This window comes from Stegodyphus dumicola, chromosome 5 (assembly GCF_044657685.1).
Source record: "Stegodyphus dumicola isolate Sdum_Otavi_A_Nest chromosome 5, ASM4465768v1".
Lineage (NCBI taxonomy): Eukaryota > Metazoa > Arthropoda > Arachnida > Araneae > Eresidae > Stegodyphus > Stegodyphus dumicola.
In genome coordinates, this window is record NC_140772.1 from 149,923,322 (window position 1) to 149,938,631 (window position 15,310).

Here is a 15,310-nt window from a genome sequence, read left to right on the forward strand (position 1 = left end):
TGGAAGTTTTGTAATCCAAATTCAGGCTAAACATTTATCTAATATTAAATTTTTTATATAGGATGAAAAAATCTGCTTCATCCTAGATGAATCTAATGTATTAGATTCTGGATTTTTGGAGCGCATGAACACACTCTTGGCCAATGGAGAAGTTCCGGGTCTGTTTGAAGGAGATGAATTCACAACTCTGATGACTCAGTGTAAAGAAGGCTCTCAAAGAGAAGGCTTGATGCTGGACTCTAATGAAGAGCTGTATAAATGGTTTACACAGCAGGTATATTTTGCTATAAATTTTGTATATTTTTGTATGTTACAGAATTTTATAAATTTATACTGCAGTTCTGTTAATATAATTCTTTTGAAATAGTAGTATTATGGTTGTAATAAGGAATTCAATAAAGTTTCACTAGTTGTCATGAACAATAATTATTGGTCAAAAGGAAAAAAAAGTTCCCTTTACTATGGGGGCTGTATATGTCTAAAATTTGACAAAATAATCTTTAAAAATATTAATACTGTATATTTTAGACATTTAAAATCCTATTTAAGTTTAATCTCTCTGTTTTAAAATTATAGTTTCTTTCAAAATTATCACATATTTTGATTCATTTAAACAAATTCATGCATTTAGCATAAATGAGAAGATAAGAGATAAATAGTTAGAAGAAGGTGGAATGTGCAAGAAGTGATAATTATGAAGCAAGATTTTTCCTAATAGGATATATTTCCTGTTTTTAGTGATTATTGATACTTCTGTTTGCTAATTCTTTTAAGCTGAAAAAAAAAAAATTTTTTTTTGGGGGGGGGGGATTCGATTTTGAATATTTTTGTTTCTGTTCATTTTTTAATTTTTATTTGTGGGATGTTGTTGCACGTCCTTACCTTTGGACTTAAAAATTAACATTTCTTAAACAAACTGGATACTTCTTCTTTGGGTCTGTTGTTACTTTTATTTATTTTTGTTTTTAAAAATTGTTTGAAATTTTTGCTATCTATATTTACAAAACAGAAATCCTCTTAATTAGTACTACTCTTCATTGTCATAATTAGTCAATCAAATCTAATCCATATCAAAGAAATGTTTCACTTTTTTCATCTGAAAGGCAGTTTATGTAGTAAATGTAGAGGTGTTTTGTATGAATTACAGCCAGTTTCAAGCTTTTGTAAGATAACAGCCTAAATAACTGAACTTTAAATTAAATAAGTAAAATGTTTTTATTATAAATACTTAAATGCTATAATTAGCAAACAAATTGTAAAACAATAGCATAGCTTAAGAAAATGTGTTCAATATTACTATTATGCTACTAAATTAGTATATGAAAGCATCTGCAATGAAGATAAAAGTGTGTATGTAAATGCAAAAGAGCCGGGCATCTATCATTTTCAGTGACCAGAATTTCTAATTAAGAAATGAAGCACAGTATCCCTAGTGTGAAACTTCTGATGAAAACGTGAGTCCTAGTTAGAATTTGTTACCGGTTATGAAATAAATGTTATTATGCATTACTTTTTAAAGAATTACTATACAGTCAAAAGTCTTTAATCCGGATGTCCATAATTCGGAATGATCTATAATCCAGACTTCAGAGCTACAAACTTTCTGCGCATGCATGTTTAATGCATAATGGATGGCTAAGCTAAAACTATATAATTATCTATTTCAGTTAATGTTCCTTGCTCTTCTAATTGGATTCGGCTTATTGTTTTTTGCAGACTGTTAGGGCAATTTTATAAAAAGTAAGCTTGAACTTTCGATTATGTCAAAAAGAGTTTCCGATTCTGGAGCTGGCAAAGGATCTACAAAGTGAAAGCATGTTTCGATGTCCATTAAACAAAAAGTGGAATTGCTGCAAAAAATGGATAAAGGCATGAAGAAAGTGACAGAGATGTGATTTGTTTCTCTAACCATTCCAAAATCTGTTTATCAATTTCGATCTGCTTTGCCGGGGGGGGGACGTCGCGGCGTGCAATGAACTGGAAGTTTATCTGTCAGCACTATCCTCATCATCAGGGCAGATGTTTTTATTTTATTTGGCTTATAATTTCTTACTAAATGTAGTATTTCATCTCAATGTATTCCGATATGATTTAAATCAATTTCCTCGTCATTATAAATATCACGAATACACATCAAATAATTTTCTGGTTGCAATTTTCTAATTTCGACTATGCATAATGTATGCTTTATGCATGCGCACGTTGAAAGAAATATTTAATAAAGTAAACAAATAAATATTAAGCTTTTTTTTTTTTTTTTTTTTTTTTTTTTGTAAATTTTGATACCCTTTAGATCATAATTTCTCTTTATTTCATAAATTACGGTTTCATATTTTTAATTTTATAATTTCTGCATGATATCTTAAAGATTTAAACTGATGATCTATAATCCGGAAAAACTGATAAACAGGAATAGCCGAAGTCCCAACGAGCCCGGATTAAAGACTTTTAACTGTATTACAAAAAATAACATCATTAATCAAGAATTAAATTTGAGGCATATTTTGAATACTTATGTTACTGTTGTACAATATGAGGACATTTATAGCTTGTTTCTCTAGTTTATCAATGACATAAAATATTATTAAAATCCGCTTTATTGAAAAAAAAATTGTAAATCCTTTTAAATGATGTATTTAGATTTGTACATATGATGTATTTAAATCTTGTACCACTTCTATGTAGATTATATAATCACATACAATTTAGTTATATTTAGGTTAATAATTTGTTAATCCATACTTTATTTTTATATTTGATCAAATTTAGACATTCTCTTGGTTAAAAGCTGTAAATTTTAATATATTTTCTTTTCAAGAAAATAATATGTCAGATATCAGTTTAAGTGTAAAAAAATATTGCACTTTATAAAGATGAACTGTTAAGAAAAGTATAAGGATGTATTGTATGCTAAGGGTTCATAGAAATTTCTATTTGTTGAACTTTAGTATTATTCAGTTTTGATTATCATTCATTTTAAACCATTTCAGGTAATGAAAAATTTACATGTTGTGTTTACCATGAATCCTTCATCTGAAGGTTTGAAAGACAGAGCTGCTACTTCCCCAGCATTGTTCAACAGGTACATAAAGGAATAATAATTTTACTTTAAAAAATAGAAGGATGATTTATAACTTCTGATCTTTCATTGCAGCTATATATTTTGTGAATAATAATTCAGTTATTTATTATATTATAAAAACAGTTATCTTATTTGTTATCAGTCTGAATATTAAAAGTTTACATTTAGCATTATGAAATAAATGAACCTATAGTATTATGTATTTCAGACTAAAGCCGGCGTAGGTTTGTAAACTTTAAACATATGAAAGTAAAACATATTTATTTATGAAGTTCTGAGTGCTATACGTGATTTACGATGGCTTTACAAATATCTCATTTGCTTAATTTTTTCGGTAAGAGAGGGGTTAAAATTTAAAAATATTTTGGTTTGAATTTTATGGTTAGATCATTCCGGATTAACGACTTTTGACTGTAGTATGTAATCTACAAATGAAAAAATTACGTTATACATGTTTGAAATGAAACATTAACAGTTTTAAATGAAATAAAGTGCACCTTAGGAAATATTAGTGCCTATTATCTTGTAAACTTATGATGACTATTAATAATACCCGCAAATATCTTGATATAGTATGTGTTCCTGGAAAAAGCAGGCATTTTACACAACATGTGGCATATTTAGGGAAGTATAAATTATCTGCTTATTTTAACCACTTGCCTGATTATCCCGAGTTACCTTGGGTTCGTATATATTGTAGTTAATTATTATCCTATGAGAACTCGGGCGAAGCAAAATTTGTTAGTACAATTTGTTTTATCATGGTTTTACTCGGCCTGGAGGAAATGAGAGGAAATATTCAGCTTTGATTTTTTGTTGGTTGCACGGTTCTTTTGGAAGGATTGGTCATGTGTTTTCCTATTGTATAGTATACATCGGCTTGTGGATTAGTAATGCGCAAAGAAGGATACATGCATTGAAAAAAAATATGCAAGATAGCAAAAGCGATGATTTTTTAGTTAGTGATTATGAAGAGGTTGGGAAAAAATAATAAATAAATAAAAATCAAATCCAAAGAGACAGTGTACTCTGTGCTCCCGTGAAAGAGATTCCAGCAGTAAGCCAGTAAGAAAAGAGACCAGAACCAGTGTAGAATGTCAGGTATCAATTTGTGTTGTCTCTTGTTTCAAAAACTATCATACAAAGACTAATTTTTTTTTTTTTTTTTTTTTTTTTTTGTTGTTGTTTTTTGTTTGCTCGAGATAACTTGGGATAGTAAACTAATATTAAAACTAAATGCTTTTACACCTTCAAAAAATTAAAAATTCTACTTAAAACCTACATATTTTGATTTTTTTTCATTTCGTTCTATTTTATAATAAAATAAAATAATGTGATGATTTTTTGAAATTTTTTACAAAAAAAATTTGTAAGGGAAGCGGTTAATATTTTACATACTTCTTTTAGACATTGTTTGGAATATTTAGCCACTATAAAGACTGACAAATATCAAGTAAATTGCTTTATTAAAAAGCTGCATATAAAAATGCACCTTTTAAGATGTGAGATTGATGCTAAATGCTAGAATGTGAGATTCGTGAATTTTTTTTTTTTTTTTTCCCCTTCCCCAATTTAAAGAGAAAAGTATTTTGCTGAACTGCTAATTATTCTTGCAAGTAGACCTTACAAACTCTTGGGCACTGTCTGTGCATTTACAAGAAGTGGATAACTGAAGAACTTTTTTGTGGTCAGTAAACATGTCCAACTATATCCTTGGAGCATTAAGTTTTTAATCTGCATAGATTTAAAATTTCTTTAGCAATTTCAAATCAGTAAAAGTCACTATTTGTCACTTTCATAACAAATAGGCAGATTGAGCAAGTTACTTTGTTGATATCTGGGATAGAAACTTGTACAGGAACCCTAGAATGATACATAAGGTAATTTTTTAACAAAATTTACTTTTCTTTTTCTCCTCTTCTTTATTTTCTTTCACCTCTCTCCCCTGTTCTGTTTCCAAATTTAATTTAGATTAAATTTATTTGTGACTGTATTCTTAATATTGAACAAAGAGTTTACAAAATATTATCATCAAAACCATTTATTTTCTCTCTTTCATCATCTTTACTCTCACATCTGTAGATGGCAAGAATATTTTCGTATCAATTTCTGCAGATAAAGCACTACTGTTTTTTCCTGTCAGACACAAGAGATATCATAACTGGAAGCTTTGTATAAAAAACATATCATTATTATTAAACATATCACTGCTTATTCCATCATGGTCTACAGTGGTATCTGTATTTTGTGCTGTAGATTCTTTCTCTTGGTGAACTTATCCGACAACTTTTAGAAATCCTTTGAAATTTTTGTGAAAATTATTTATGTTTTACTAGCTCTAAATATTTTTTTAATGAATTGTGCAATTTTTGGGAGCTTAAAAATGTGCTCAAAATATTTGTCAAACTTAAAATATGTCATAAAATATATTTTTTAAGTGTAAAATCTTTGCAGATGTTTGTATTGCTATTTGAATTCATCCTTTTCATTGCATCAAAAACAAATTTTACTTTTTACATGTCACTAGATTTGATAAACATTTTATCAAACTTAAAATCAGTTTGGCTGTGAAAATTTTAATTCAGTGATATGCAAATCTCCTGATCAATTTTTAAAGAAACACATTATTATTATTGTGGGGGTGACATCTTATCATTAAACAGAAATCACACCCACTGTTCAAAGTATAAGGTTTTATTCCTGTTCACAGAAGAAAAGGTAAACGGGATTAGTATGTACAGATGGACTAAATATGTTTAGGAGAGGAATCACAACACTGGCTCCAGTATGAAAGGTAAAAGATACAGCTGACCACCTACGTGCGGTCACTTTAGATAAGTCCACATCCAATTACCTACGCACAACCAGTAAGCATCTAGTTGTAGCTCCTTCGCGAGCGTTTCATTAGACCACTTCTGTTGGACTTCCCGAACAAAGTGAAGATAGGTTTACCTGAAAAGTTCCTCCCGTAGATATAGATAACGACATCTGGTGCTTCATTGAGGCACGATTCCCACAACGTTTGGCTATCGACAGGTGAGGACCTCCAAACACTGGAGTACATCTGTAAAAAATAAAATACACCCCCCCCCCAAAAAAAGAGCAGTATTTGAGAAATAGTTTGCAAAAGAATGATCTCAGGTTGCAGTTCCATTAGACCAAAGCTTCATGTGATCTGCTGAAGTGAAAGTTGCTTCAGGTCCTTCATGAGATCCTACTTTTGCTACATCATAGCAGTCATGTGGCTTAATCTTGACCACTTTATAAGGTCCTAAGAATTTAGGTCTTAGCTTGAGACCTCCTCCTAACTGGGTTCTTTTAATGGCTACTTGGTCATTGACTGTGTAGAGTGGAGCGGTTCTACGATGTCGATTGTATTGTTGTCAGTTCTTCTCTTGCAGTTTTAAGATATTTGCTTTGTCCTCTTCACGAAGAGATGCTTTCTCCTGGATTGTGGAGTTCAGGAATTCTTCATCGAGGATTTCTTTAATTCTTTGGTCTGCCTTATTTCTCATTTTGATGCCTGTCATCAGCTCGAAAGGAGGGAATTTCCTGGATCTACTGATGCTGTTGATGATTCTTTCGACGTCAGGAACAAATTTGAACCAATTAGCAGGATCATCTACTGACAGTTTTGCAAGCACTGGGATAAGGGTTCCATGAATTCTTTCAATCTAATTTCTTCATCTTTACAGTAATCCTCAAAGTCCTTTGAAGTGGAAGCAGATTCCTTGTCAGAGATAACTCTTGAAGGATTTCTGAAGACAGCTTTTTGGATTTTTAGCTTCTGTATAGCTTCTGCCGTTGATGTTATCTTAACTGGGTAAAACCAGACGAATTTTGTAAAAGCATCTACCACTGTAAAGATATGGTATCTCTTATCTGTAGAAGGCAGGGTCCTATGAAATCAATGTGGTATGTGCTTAAAGGAATATTGTCCTTCGGGATTGGGTTCAATAGACCTTCTGCTTTGCCTTGCTTTTTATTACAGAGGATGCATTCGACACAGTTCATTATAACATGCTCTATTTTCTTTGTTCACGTTCATTTGCATATTTCATGTTAGAGTGACGATGATGATATAAAAGATAATTCAGTGATTTGAAGACAATAACTTCCCCCTTGTTAGAATCAGATTTTTAACAGTTGCAGTGTTATGTTCATTGCAGTCAAGGGAAACCATATAGAAAACTGTAAACATTTTGAACATTAAACTTGTAAAAGTATGATAGGCTTTAAAACTATTGACTTTCCTTCTCCTATATTTTGACTATATAAATGTACTGAGTATATGCCAAGAAGACTTGTTTCAGTTATTTTGAAGAAAGCCTTTTAATTAAAAAAAATCCTAATCTGTGTTTAGTTCCAAAATTTTTTTGAAGAAATTTTGGGCTATTAAATATCAAATTAAAATTTAAAACCTGTATAAAAGTAATTTTTATAGCTCTTTACATATTTTTTTTTATTTGTTAATCTCTAAGTTCTAATTTTTATTTTTATTTTATTCAGATGTGTTCTTAATTGGTTTGGAGATTGGTCTGATGAAGCACTTTTTCATGTTGGTAGAGAGTTTACTAACAAGCTTGATATGGACAAACCACATGTAATATAGTTGTATATGTATTAGCTATTCTTTCTTTTTCCAGTTATGTATATAATTTGATCATACTTTTGCATACATTTTCTCTTCCAGTATAAGGCTCCAGATTACTTTCCTGCAGCTTTTTCGAGTCTGGAAATGCCACCTACACACCGAACTGCTATTGTCAATGCTTTTGTTTATGTTCATCAAACACTGCATAAAGCAAATGCCAGACTTTCTAAAAGAGGAGGTCATGTTGCTACAGTTACACCTAGACATTTTCTTGATTTTATAAATCATTATGTGAGTGTTAATGTGTTTCTTTTTATTGTCAGATAAAATTTGGTAAATGTTTTCCATTTGCTTTTTATTTTACTCTACTTCTGAAACTAAATGGAACTTTTTTGTATAAAATGATTGAGGTAATGTATTGTAATGAACATGAATCAAAACCTAGAAGGAATGAAATCCAGTTATTCAAAAAGCTGAGCAGATTTTAATTGTGTTTTGTTGGATTATATATCTATAAGATTTATTGTCATAATTTTCAAAAAATGTTTTCTAGGTTTATTATTTTATCATTAAAATTCATTTTTTCCAATTGCAGTTTTTCCTAAAGAAGCCTAAAATTAGGCTTGTTCGGTGATTTGTCATCATATGTATTTAAGAGGTGTATGTATCATATGTATTTTACTCGTGGGTTACCATTTGAATTCATTATTTTGCATCAAAAATGAATTGTGGTTTGCTAGATTTAATAAGCACATTGATATGTGCATTATTTGTAAACTGGTGACCAGCTAATCATCAGCTTACAAATAATGGTACTGATTTAGTTGATAGTTTTCTGTTATCGCACTCTTTGTCATTGAAGTTTCAGAGCTAAATTAAAAAAAAAAAAAAAATCTTAAGTAAATAACCTTATTAGTTTTCTACATACATTCCTAATGATATGTATCTCTTGGCATTCTAATAGAGCTGGTGGATGCTTTCTTAAGCTCAGTCTCTAAAGTATACTTGAATTTCCTTATTACAGTCAGAAATAAAAATTAAAATAATAATAATAATAATAATAATATAGAGTTTTATTCAGGAAGCTTTCTTATTCACCTGATGTGCCACTGATACCAAGTATGATATAAAAAATTGACTAAGATTTATTTTATTTATTTATTTTTTGGCAATAAATTTCTTGGCAGTACTTGGATTGAGTGATTTTTTTAAATTTATTTTTAATTATTTTTATTCATTTATTTATATTACCTCCTTTTGTTCAGTTTTTAATTTTTAATACTAGATATTGGTTATGTAAAATCAGATTAAAATTAATATGGTGAAGAACTCTTAAACAGCTCCATTGATAATGCATGTAATGATTTATTAATTTTTAATTTTTTGCCTTTCATTGTTTGAAACTGTTTTCTGTTTTAGCTGTGTGGAATTCTAAATTATGTGCTATTTGTACTGTGTTATTTTATGTTACTCTGTTAACAGTCATTTGTTATACTATATAAAGTATTAACTTTAGTGTGTATGTGTGTGTGTATATATATATATATATATATATATAATGTTGTATGATCATAAATTCACTTAGTTCGAAAACAACTTATTCTAATACTTGCACAATAGCTGCAAAGTAATATAATAATAATTTATTTACTAAAGAAATATTGATTATATTATCTCCTAATATTAATTTTAGTAGAAGTATCTAAAAAGAGTGAACCCATAGGTAGGAAGTTTAATTCCGAAAATAGTTTTAATGTAACTTGAATGTAAATTGTTAAAAATGTTTTACGGGAACTTGAAGTAAATCATGAATAACAAAATTTCAAACTTTGAAAAAGAAATTAAATTAAGAGAAAGTAATTATTGCTATTGATCAGAAATGAGTTGACTTTTCAAGGGAAACAAACCAACTCCCATTCAATGAACAATAATTAATAAATACTAAGGTGTTTCATCTTTTACTCAAGTAATAATGGTGATGCCAAAATGGCAAATTAAGTTAGGCTAAATAGTTCCGGGAAGGGAAGGAATTTAGAACCAAAGTAGAGTACCAAAGAACTCATTCTGAATTAAGCATTTTTGCTAATACAAATTTTGAGGGAAAAACAATTTATGTAGTAAAATTACTCAAGTATTTAATCAATCTTTGTTTATCCCCATAAAAGGAAATTAAAATATGATAGGTCTGGGGATCGAGCAGGCCAATGCACAAGACTACCAGATCTGATCCACTGTTTGACACATCTGATGTCTAAGTAGATATGAAAGTTCTGACTGAAATGTGTAGGGGCCCCACTGTGTTGGAACCACTTTGTCTGTCGCATCAATGCAGAAATCTGTTCATCATCTAAAAGTTGTAGCATGATTTGTTGCAGAAAGATCATATAGTTACAACCGGTTAGACAAAAAGGTAACAGGTAATGACCAATGAGGTGATCTTCCACAATGTCAGCCCAGTCATTAGCCGAAAACCCACTCTTCATGATGCATGAAAGTTCTCTACTGCCCAGAGATGGATGTTATGTGCACTGAATATTCCTTTCCTTGTGAAAGATGCTTCATTGATGAACAACACATTAGCAGGGAAACAGTGATCTATAGCACACTTTTCAAGATGTCATTGTGCAAAACCAATACAAGCAGTGTTTGTACAGTCCTTAAAAGTCCTTAAGTTTTTTGGAATCAATTTTTGGTCCTTAAAAGTCCTTAATTTTGGCCAAAATCGTTAGAAGGTCCTTAATTTTAATAATCTGAAGTTTCTGTCAGTTTTCACGACTGCCATTTTGAGTGTGAATTAGCATTTTGTAGCAATATTTTTGGCAGTTCACTGACAAATATGGTTATTTTTTTAATGGGTTCATGGGTTTTGTTCCTATTCGTAATGTAAATGAAGGGATACTCGAGTTTGTGAGCAAGAAGTAAAACATAAGCATTTCGAAATTATTTCATTTTTTGTAATGAAGAGCTCTCAAACAACTTTCCGCTTTTGGTGATGTGAATTCTTTTATTAAATGGTTAAAAATTTGGCGACTTATCAACATTTTGGTGATTTTAAGATCAGTTTCTGTGAAAAATTTTTAATTCCGAAATCTGGGAAATTTTTGGCGACTTTTTTTAGAACATTCTAACACTGATAAATTTCATTAAAATAATGGTAATGTATTGGAATTATATTTAAGAAATAACATTAAAATAAAGCATTTTTATATTTCACTGTCATGTTATAAAGTTCCATTTTGGCCACATATTATACAATGTTTTGAATCTGAAAAATAAGCAAGGTATAATGCTATAAAGCACAATTTACGAAACAGTTTTTAGCAAAAGCAAAATAGCTATGTAATTAATTAGAAACATCTTTTTAATTTTTTCATGGTAACAGTTTTTCCCGATTTCTCAGAATTTTCAGAATTCTCAAAATATGCATCAGTTTTCTCTTTCTCTACTTTTCACTAGACACAAGCATGGAAAATATCAAAAATGCTTCTAATTTTATCATATGGACAGGCATTATAGAAAGAAATTGAAAACTGACAATTTAAAAGATTCATCTAATATGTCTTAATGCATCATACACAGAGCTGGCGCTAGGCATTTTGCCACCTCATGAAGTCACTGTGGATCCTAAATTCTGCTTCCAATGTCTCCTCTAAATTCTAAAAGTTTTGTCATTTCTATATTTTGTTGCTTGGTGTGTCACTGAATTCTAAAAATTATGCCACACCAACTCTGTGACCAGACCTTACCATATGTATTTCATATTTCTTCTGAATGTTCGTATTACTCAAGAAATAAAATTAGCAGCTTTTTGTATGCATTCTAAATGCATTTTGTCTTTTAAAATAACAGAAATCTTTAATTAAATCCAAAAATTCTAAAGTGAAAAGGAAACTTGCTAAAGAAATGAACTAAATATGTAAAGAGAAAAAAAATTATTCTTCAGAGATATGTAGTTATAATTATGTAAACTAACCAGTTGTTAACAATTTCAGCCTTTACTATAATTTCCCATTTCTATTTCCTCACCAGAATGCAAATCACTGAGACAGTTTTTGAACTGAGGGTTTTGGAGTGTAAGACAAGAGTGTGTTTCTGGCCTCCCTTTGCTCCCTGTATTAGTTCCTATCAGCTCTGATAATTTCCATTACCGCTGCTGACATTTGAGTTTATTATTATGATAGGGTTATTAAACCAGATTAAATTGAAATTAAATTGACCACTTGTCTTTGACCACTAGTCCATATTTTTATTTTGAATTTGACTCTTCTTGTTTAGTTACATCACCACAAGCTGTAATTGATTTTGTTAGCATAAGAACATGCCTTTATGTTTTAAGTTCTTTTTAAATAAGAAGCTTATTTAAACCTCTGATTTATAGTTACTTTCAGACATAGCCATAATTTGGGGGGGGGGGCTATTTAACTTTTACCAAATCAAGTAAACCCTCACAGTGTGGAGAGGTTGACAGTTATTAGACAAAACAGGCAGAAACTAATGAGAACATTGTTTTGCGTATTGAGACAAATTTCTAATTGTTAGAAAAGATGCTTAAGGAGAAAGAAATCGATATAAATTAGCCAAAATGTCTGGGCAGGGCTTCAAAGTAGAAAGGTGCATAATTATTTTGTTGAGTTTTGTTGCTACAAAACACAAATGTTTAATGTGTAATTACCCTAACATTGTTTAAAAATCAGTGTCATAAATTGCATGTATTTTAAACTGTGAAATTTTATTAGATTGTGGTATTAATAGGGGCTTTCTAACAAATATTATTCAAAAATAAATTTAAATTGATAGTGTTCATGTAAATCCATATGACTAAGGTTATCTAATACCTATAATTACTTATAACTAAGTGCTTACCCATAAAAGTTATCTTTGCATATTAAAGTGAGTTATTGCCTTTCATTAACCTTTACAGTAGTTACAAGGTAAAATATAAAAATGCATGTAAAACCTATTCATCGCATCTAGTGAAACTTAAAATAATGAAAAACAACTTATCACCTCAAGTGCTTTAGTGGCTTAATAGAACCTTAATGTATATTAACTGAGTTACAACCCCTGGAACTCTACACGAAGCTACGACACTAACTGCATCAGACAGAGCTCAGCTAACTTTCAAAACTTACTAACTGTGCCTACATCAGTTCTTTCAGGTTTGTTCTGATCAGCAGGTCTGTCTTTAGGCAAGCAGGAGTGGTGACAACAGCCAGTCATTTGTTATGAATCATGCTGATTATGATTTTAATGCTCATTTTAACCTATGCTGCTTGATATAAAATCTACTTACAATTTACTAAACTTCTAGACTGAGCAAGTATGTGACAAAATGAGACAATAAAATAAAAAAAAAGCTAACTTTTGTAAAACGTAACTGAAACGTTGTTTATCTTCCTTTCAAATATGCCCAGTTATTATAAGTGTAAAATATTTAATGATACTTGATAAATTTCATAATATTTTTTTATTCTCAAGTGTATTAATAATTATGTTTATTAAGCTAGCTATGTTTAATAATAATGCATGCTATTTACGGATCTCTTTTATTTTTAGGATATATTAAAAAGTGAAGTTCAGGCATAGATATAATATTTTTAATTGTGTTTATTCAGTTCCTATTTGCTCATAGGTCATTAATTTTTTTCATTAATGGTCCTTAAAAGTACTTAATTTCCGTGTGCAGAAACGTGTATGAACCCTGTACAAGGTGTATAATCACCCGTTGAAGTGCCTGAATACACTGCATGCAATTTGAATGAATTTTGTTTTCTCTGAGAATCCTCCAGATGCTGGAATGGGAAAACCTGACTGCACTACTCTTCGTGTATTCAAACTTGGAGTCCCCTGCACTTGATGTAGCACATTCTGTTCAATGTCCAGAGTCTGTGCTGATTGTTCCCGATTCATTAAAACTCTTTGATAGGAACCTGTTTCAACTAACCTCTGGTGCAGACTTGCAAAGAAATTATGCCTGGGTGTTTGCCTCATAGGATATCGTTTCGCTTACAAGCAATGTGCTGCTGGGCAACTACAACTTGCAGCCCCATTTGCCAAATGCATATCGGCTAACTCTACGTTTGTATAATTCCTCATCCAACTAACTCTGCGTTCGTGTGCAAAATGATGATTCCCTACAGGAATTCTTGGAACTTTTGAGCAACACCATCTGTCGCATCAGAAAAGCTTTTCAGACCTTGTGTGCGTATCCAAATGATCATTTGTTGTTACGTGTTCCTTAATCTATTACACCAAGATATTTTACTGTACATTTATTTACAAGCCGTATGTATGTACTAATGTACACTAATCGAATCAAAGAATGGCGCTGCCTACGCATCTAACTCTGAATCTGAATGCCACATCTAAATTTCTATAAGTTGTGGTTCAGTTATGATTCTGTGATCAAAATAATCCATCTAGTTGTAAAAGGATTTATTAAATACTAAACAAATTAATCTAATCTAAAATCTAGAAACATATCTAATGTTACATCTCATGAGCAGCGTTCGAGCTGCGTCATAACAAATCGAAAGTCAAGTTCTCACTGTTGACATTCCAAGGCAGAGAAAAGTTTGTTTCTAATCAAACTGGAACATCGGCAGAGTGAAAGTTTCTAGTCAAACCGGAACTTCCCGGCCCCCATTGGACGATTGTCCAACATACATCATTTGGAAATGGGAGTGGACTGATATTGGAGACGGCTCGGTGAAAGATTCCATCAGAAGTTCTGACGTCTACGACTCGTACTAGTCCATCTGGACCAGGAAAGGTCTCCTCAATGCAAGCTGGTGTCCATTTCATGATTGCCTTGTTTTTATCCTTTAACAAGACTAGTTGTCCTGCCTTGAGATTGGATTTCACTCGATTCCATTTTGAACGGTTCTGCAAATGATTAAGATAATCCACGCTCCAGTGGTTCCAGAAATTAGCTCTAAGTTTTTGAATTAAAATCCATCTAGAAGACAAGGTCAAAGAATCTACAGAATCATTCAGTTCTGGTATTGACAAAAGTGGAGCTCCTATCAGGAAATGACCTGGAGTCAAAGGCTGAAGATCTGTTTGATGAGCCGAAATAGGTGACAGAGGTCGAGAGTTCAAGCAAGCTTCTATTTGTGTAATTAATGTATACAGCTCTTCAAAGTTTAAAATTGTCATTTTCTTGACATTTGTCAAACTTCTCGACATTGATTTTATATTAAACTACCATAATCCGCTAAAATGCGAGGAAGAAGGAGGAATAAATCTCCATGTTATACCTCCTTCAGAACTAAAGCGCTGAATAGGATCCGATCTGCAAATTTTAAGGAGTTTATCAAGAACATTCTTCTTTCCTTTAAAGTTTGTAGTGTTATCACGCCAAAGAATGGATGGTTTGGATTGTCTGGCAATAAACCTTCTAAGACATGTTAGAAATTCTTCAGTAGACAAATACGATACTACTACTAAATGAATAGCCTTTCTACTAAAGCAAATAAATATCGAGATGTATGATTTTAAAGTAACTCTAGATCTTTTCAAATTAGGCTTGATGATAACTGGACCTGCAAAGTCCAGTCTTATTTTTGTCAAATGGTCTAGTTATTACAAATCTATCTCTAGGTAAGTCTCCCATCATTTGATTTATGGTGTGG

At 31.1% G+C, this 15,310-nt stretch overlaps 1 protein-coding gene across 2 annotated transcripts in view; it reads left to right on the plus strand.

The window, feature by feature from the left end:
- The window catches only part of Dhc64C (dynein heavy chain, cytoplasmic), a 289,295-nt gene that overhangs the window by 201,881 nt on the left and 72,104 nt on the right, over window positions 1–15,310 (plus strand). For both annotated transcript variants that reach the window (XM_085817195.1, XM_085817194.1), the window contains exons 55-58: window positions 62–274; window positions 2,991–3,082; window positions 7,592–7,685; window positions 7,776–7,967. In XM_085817195.1, the coding sequence (XP_085673321.1) occupies window positions 62–274; window positions 2,991–3,082; window positions 7,592–7,685; window positions 7,776–7,967 (591 nt within the window). The remainder of the gene's footprint in view (window positions 1–61; window positions 275–2,990; window positions 3,083–7,591; window positions 7,686–7,775; window positions 7,968–15,310) is intronic.